The 6711-nt window shown below is 42.1% G+C and overlaps 1 protein-coding gene across 1 annotated transcript in view; it reads right to left on the reverse strand.

The window, feature by feature from the left end:
* Positions 1-3741: 3741 nt before the first annotated feature.
* Positions 3742-6711, reverse strand: part of LOC118342274 (mRNA decay activator protein ZFP36L1) — a 4591-nt gene continuing 1621 nt past the window's right edge. Inside the window, exon 3 of the mRNA XM_035680782.1 lies at positions 3742-6697. Coding sequence (XP_035536675.1) covers positions 5778-6697 — 920 coding nt within the window. The 3' untranslated portion in view covers positions 3742-5777. The remainder of the gene's footprint in view (positions 6698-6711) is intronic.

The following is a 6711-nucleotide window of genomic DNA, read 5'->3' on the forward strand; positions in this document are numbered from 1 at the left end:
GAAGCCTGTAAATAAGTTACATTTAAATATTTGTCATGTTAGCTCTGATGCAACAATAAATTCACACTGTGAAAGAACGAAGGTACCTTTACCTCTTAACAGTAAAGGGTCGGTTCACAGTTCTGTGCCCATTTACACACTGCAACACGTTTTGCTTGCTGTAAAATGCAGCAGTCTCGGTTGGACAGATCAAGTGGGTATCATCCCAAGTAGTGTTATTATTCCTCTGACACACACAGAGGGAATTTGGTACCACAAAAACTGTACCTGTGGAAGATCCCCACTTGAATTCATTAACTCAGACTGATGAAGCCTCATACTATCTTCAGATAAGCTATAGAATGTATTTTACACAGAACAAGGGATCACTTACATTAGAACCACATTAGGAGTGGACCTCTTAAAGGTCAGTATAAACAGGAGGAATGATCACAGTAACCAAAACCTGTTTCAGTGTTCCTAACGAGACCTGACCATTGTTTTAAGGCAGACTTAAAAACTGTGAACCCATCCTCTAAGTCAAAGATTTGAGTGCTTCTTTCACAACTGGTGCTGTCAGAGGTTCTTCTTCTCCAGATGTCGTCTTTTCATATGCCTTGTATGTGAATGTGCAGGATGTGAAAAAGTGATTTTCAGGAGCAGCAGTATTACTTTACTACTCCTCTGCAGTGGGACATTCCCATTGGGACTGAAAGTGGCACAGTAGCAGATGGAAGTACAATCAGAGAGACTGTAACCAACAAACAATACAACCAACCTGCCATCAGCACACAGTTAACATAAAAGGCCAAAATAGAATCAGTAACTCAAACCAACAGTGAACAGGATCAGTTCCACCACTTGTGCTGCACACTTGTTATCTCAATGGAGATTTTTCCAAATTTTCCAAAATATATTTACACTTTTTGCTAAAAGGAACCACTTTTCCAGTGTGTTTTAATGATTGCATGGTCAAAATTGGTAAAATATTACAATATCTATGAAAATTGTGTGTCCATTGTCCTCTTCTACAGGGAGGCACAATGGCCCTAGATAGGGCCTTTTATGAGTTGTGCTGCTGCTGTTGTTTCTCCTACATGCTTGGTTGGGCGAGGGATTCTCAGTTGGTTGCAGTCTCATTGCTAGATACCACTAAATCACACAAACTGTACCTGTAGCTCAGATTCAGTGTGAGGCCACCTTGCTGAGAGAATCTTTCACCATTTCAGCAGATGAATGTGAAAACAGCCTCCACATGGAGGAAGTAAAATATTGATTTCAGCTTTTACCTCAACTTCAGCACAACTCTTATGTTTTTTGTGGGTTATCTAAGGACATTTTTTATTTCAGAGACCCCTCCACACACACAGCCACTTATACACACACCTCCTTTAAACTTCGCCCAAACCCATTTGTTCCCTCCCTCAGTTACCCATTTATCAATAATTATTTTTTTCACTCTTCTCTCTCTAAGCCCAGCACAAACCCTTTCCTCCTGCTGCTGAATTCTCCCAAATCACTTCATTCACCCATCTCTATCCACACACACACAGACAGGGAAGCCGCCCCTCACCCTCTCTCCCAGGATGATTCCAGTCCATTCCCATTGAACTGTATTAGCATACAGATGTTAGCCTGAAAAGAGAAACCAGGGAAACACAAAAGGCCTGCATGACCAGGAGGGGAGGGAGGGGTCGAGGGGCTGCACAGGGATGGCCCTTGGCCTTTTTAAGGTCTTACACACACACACACAAGCAGCACGGTATTGATGGTAAGTACAATGGTAAGTAGCCATGGGGTTGTGGATCCTGCTCCTGCCTTCAGTCTACTGTTTCATTCCCAGAGGGAAATCCTCAGCCTGACCCTGCTGAAGTGTTGGCACACTCTCACACATTACACACACCACCACAACGACACTTACAGGACCCAACTGCTCCTTGTGCCTGTGCGTTGAGACAGAATGCACACACACACACACACGCGCACACACACAAACACACACACACACACACACACTGTAGCTTCTTAAATACAAACTTTTTTTTCATTGTAATTTTTAATGGAAACACAAACAACTTTAGAAGTTCCAGCATGAGATTACTTTACAACATAAACTGCTATATATATGCAATCAAACTTTTAACAACTCCATAAAATATTAATAGCTTGGATTTATTTGTTGTTTAATGTTAGTCCTTATATTTCAAGTCCTCCTAGGTGATTTGGGAGTGACAGTGGTTTTAATTTTTGGTGGTGTGTGTAATTAAGTAAAATTTTAAGGTATTTGTAACTATGTTTAATTTTATTACACTGCATCTCACAGGGGAAAATAGTACTGTTTACTCCACTATATACATCTGGCAGTTGTACTTTGCAGATTAAGGTTTTACATAAAAACATATGAGCCGCTTGTAACAGATATAGATTAAACTGCCCAACACTTTGAACTGGGCCAATCTTCATCAGGAGCATATTAAGTTATTGCTAGTTCATGTATATTTTGCTCATAACATTTCTGCACTTGTACACACATATTATTTTAAATGCAGGAAATGTACTTTTAATGTAGTATTTCAAGATGTAGATTTTTATTAGTTTAGTTATTATTAGTTTTTATACAACCAACACACAGACACACACACACACACACACACACATACAGACAGAGGGGAGGACGTCGACTTCTGCTCCACTTTGTGTGAATAGATGGAAATCAGTCACAAGTATCTCTGTGTCCTATTGTGTGCTGGGAAGTCTTTGTTCGAGCATCTGTTGCCCAAACATTCTCCTCAGTGTCACTCACTTTAAATTGGTCTGTTCAGATGAGTTGCAACAAAACTCACTCCCCTTCCCACACAACACACAACACACACACATAAACACACACACAGAGGGGAGGGCTGAGAGATTCCCTAAACGCAAGTAAGAGAAAGAGTTTATCTTTGTTCCTTTTGTGTGTCAATGAGACACAGATGATCGTAAAGGCCCTACAAGCACCAGCAGCATTTTAAAGTGATGCTCGTGGGAATGCTTCGCCAACATTTGTGTTATTCAATCATGTTAACCACAAAGATTTGCTGCTCAACCCAACATTAACTGAATTTACATGGATTTTAAGTCTATTTTACACAGCAAAGAGTATCAAAACAAATACTGTCAATTTAAGCCATTTATTGCAGTTATATAAGAGCAAACTGAGCAAGTCCAAAGACAAATTAAGTTTCAAATGGAATCAATTAGTGCTAAGAAGTCAAAGAGTTTAAATCAGCGCTAAAACCAACACCTTCTATGTTGATGCATCCCCTCATATTCTGGATATTCTGTATATGTATGTATTTACCTGCACTGCTTATCGAGCTGAGCTAATCAGTCAGTTCTTGTCATTTCCTTCTGAGTCATGAGACATGATCTTGCAGAAAACTAACGTAAGTATTTATGTAGAGTGTGATGTGGAGTGGATTGAGATTGTGGATAGATGTGGATTAGAATTAGAGATGTCTAAGAGGGTGGAGGAGCTGAATATCATCTTACAGTAAGGTGTTTCATTCTTTTGCATATTGCATATGCTATCCTACTCAAAATGCTGTCCTACTCAAAAAGTAACCTAAAAATAACCTTATTCATATCTTAAATCCTAAAACATTCTTTATTTAATTACATTACTTCAGACATGTATATATAATAGAATGATGCGAGTGTAATGTGATACAAGACAGCTGAGCTCTTATTTTTCAAAGACTTTTATTTTGAAATAAAGATGGACAAATATATTAAGATAAAGAGCTAGGATATCAACATAACCCCATGGAATGTAAACAATAAATGCACTTAAATTATGTAAAACAAAATCAATATCAAACAACACAATATAGGTTTTGCTTTGAAAAACAAAATAAATAAGACTTTAAGTTAACAAAAGTTACAAAAACAGCTTGCTGTCCAGTCAAGCTAACGATGAGCTACAGCAACAAGCAACGAGCGTCTCCGGACTCATCGGGGCAGGATGAGTCGATTTCATGACAAAAACAAACAAAGTCTTGCCTGGATTCATCTGAACTCGCATGATTTCACCCGCCGCTCAGAGAGTTAGCTAGCTAGCTAGCGTGCAACAGAGGTCAACCTACAAACACATTGTCGTCAAGGCAACTCTGATAGATAAACATCAACTATAAACAAAGGTCACCTTTTCACCTGTTTGTTTACATCACAAGAGAAGAAGAGAGCACACAGGATTTTAAACAGGTAGGAATTTCCACACACTAACACCACAATGCAGTAATACAGCAGTCCCGACACACACACATTCACACTGTTCTATCATTAACAGTTTTTTTTCTTTCTTTTGATGGCTGTGTAGCTCCTAAACTGATGGTCATAGTGTACCCACATTTGTATACTTCTGACGCACACTGAGGCCATGAACGTGCGCCTCTTTCACCATCGTTTTGCTTTGTATTCAGATAACAGCACTAAAGAATTGGGGAAATGTTATTAGAGTCAGAGGGGTGAGGCTTGATGGAGAGGAGAGTAGACTCACTGTATGCTCACAGCAACCGCAGGAAGTAGCGCTCACGCTACAGACAGAGAATGTTTCACTAAAGTTCAGACTGCTTTTAATGTGAAAATCCAGTGAGTCCTGATTTCTGCCAGGCCTAATAGCCAATAAGGCAACATACATATAGAATGCCAAAATGTTTTTTTCTTCCTCCTTTCCTCTCCTCTCCGCGAGCCTTTTTAAAGCTACTGGGTGGCGTAACGGACATCATGAATGCATACATAAAGCATCATTTCTCTGGTATTACAAAAAATGCATAAACACAATCACAAAGCAAACAACAAATTATACACAAAGCAATAAATAAGTCTAGAAAAGTGTTAAGCTATAATAATAATAATCATCGACACTGTGTATTACCTGTCATGGCTAATGGCTAGGCTAGGTGTTAACAGTACTAGTAGGTTAGGGCAAATCTAACGTCAACTTTGGTAACTAGAGAGAGTCAGTGGGTTGCCTACACTTGTGCTATTTTTTGTTGTTGCTAAGGCAGTTTAGCCGAATCCTTGCCAGGCAGTTCAATTGGCTGACAAATACAATCAAGTGGCCACAGCCATACAACCAACCAATGAATAAATCAGTGACAGCATACAGTTATTTAACCCTCTTACTCGTGGATAAGAGGTTGGTTTCATACAGTCGGAGAGCCCTAAATATGACTGGAGAAGTGCTGCAGGCTGGCATCACTGAAGAAGATAAGAAGATAAGAAATAAGATCTGTAAAAAACAACATTGCTATATTAAAAAAGTGGATAGCACACCAGTCATACATAGGGCAAACGGCACTTATCTTAAAATCCTAAAGTCAGGGTACAGGAAATTCTCACACAGAACTTCCCACTGAGCAGGGATAGCTAAGTGAAGTACCCTCCAGGTATTCTCTAATAATGGGTATACAACAGTATACAGCAGTAACAATGGCATTTCAAAATAACAAAAAATAACAATAAAACAAAGAGAGAAGTCAGCTAAAACTGGACGAACACTGAGCAGCGCTACAACTGCTTGGATGAGAAATGCAATATGCACAAAGTTAGGTACGTTTACCAGCTGGATTTAGGAAGGAAATAAAAACCTATTGTTTTAATCCTTTGCAACTTGTATCTGAACTCTAAACTGACCCTATATTGCTCTTTTGTTTTTAGAGTGGGCCACAAAAGACCAACATCAGATTCTGGTCACATAGAGTTAAACAATTAGGGCATCTATCCCTGATTAAATTCAGCCCCATGGTAAAACCCTTCTACTCGTCTGAAACAGACAGCCGGCTGAAGATGGGCAGACGCCGGCCTTCGAAGCTCGGTGACTCTGTGCCACTGGAGGAAGAGCTGAGGGAGCAGGAGGAGGTGTAGCCTTCCTCAGAGAGGGAGTCAGCCGAGGAACAGCGCTGAAGTCCAGGGGGGGGCTTGAGGGAAACCGGCAGCTGCTGGGGAAGGTGGTATGGGAGGTTTGGGTTTTTGGAGGTGAAGGTAGAGGTGGGACACCTGGCGCTGACAGAATCGGTCACTGCGTAGAAGCGCAGGGCTGAATCACCACCGTCTCCTGCCAGGTCGGTGATACCAGAGAAGGGGTAGGAGGAATGCTTCAGTGCACCTGGCTCAGGGAAGAGAGGGGAGAGGAGATCTGGGCTGCCTGTGGAGGATGGAGAAGGGGAGACAGAGGAGGCCCGGGCGAAGAGGTGGGAGGAAGGATGCGACTCCTCGACTGGTTGGAAAGTCTGTGGAGAGGAGGAGAAGCCTGCAAAGCTAAAGCTGTGGCGCAGCAGAGGAGGCCTCAGCTTCTGTTTCTGAGGAGGTGCAGCGGCGTTGTCAGCCTGGAGCTCATCAGCGTTGTGGATGAAGTGGCAGCGGGCACCGTATGGACAGAAGCCTATCGTGTGGAAAGTGCGGCATGGCTCTGTCTTGTACTTGGGGTGCCTGCTGAGGCCTCTCAGCTCGTCCATGCCATGGGCAAACTGGCACTTGGTGCCGTACTTGCAGATCCCGCTTTCCTCATAGGTGCGACAGAGTTCGGTCTTGTAGCGGGTGGAGATGTGAGGGGAAGGGGCCGGGGGTCTGGAGGCAGAGGGGGAAGCAACAGAGGAGAGAGAGGTGCTGCTTAGACAGAGGCCTGGTGGAGGGAGCAGCAGCGGCGGGGACACATTAGCCATTTTGTCCTCTCTGCCTCCCAAGATGCTG

Source organism: Morone saxatilis, unplaced genomic scaffold (assembly GCF_004916995.1).
Source record: "Morone saxatilis isolate NCDOM2014 unplaced genomic scaffold, NCSU_SB_2.0 Contig8, whole genome shotgun sequence".
NCBI lineage: Eukaryota > Metazoa > Chordata > Actinopteri > Moronidae > Morone > Morone saxatilis.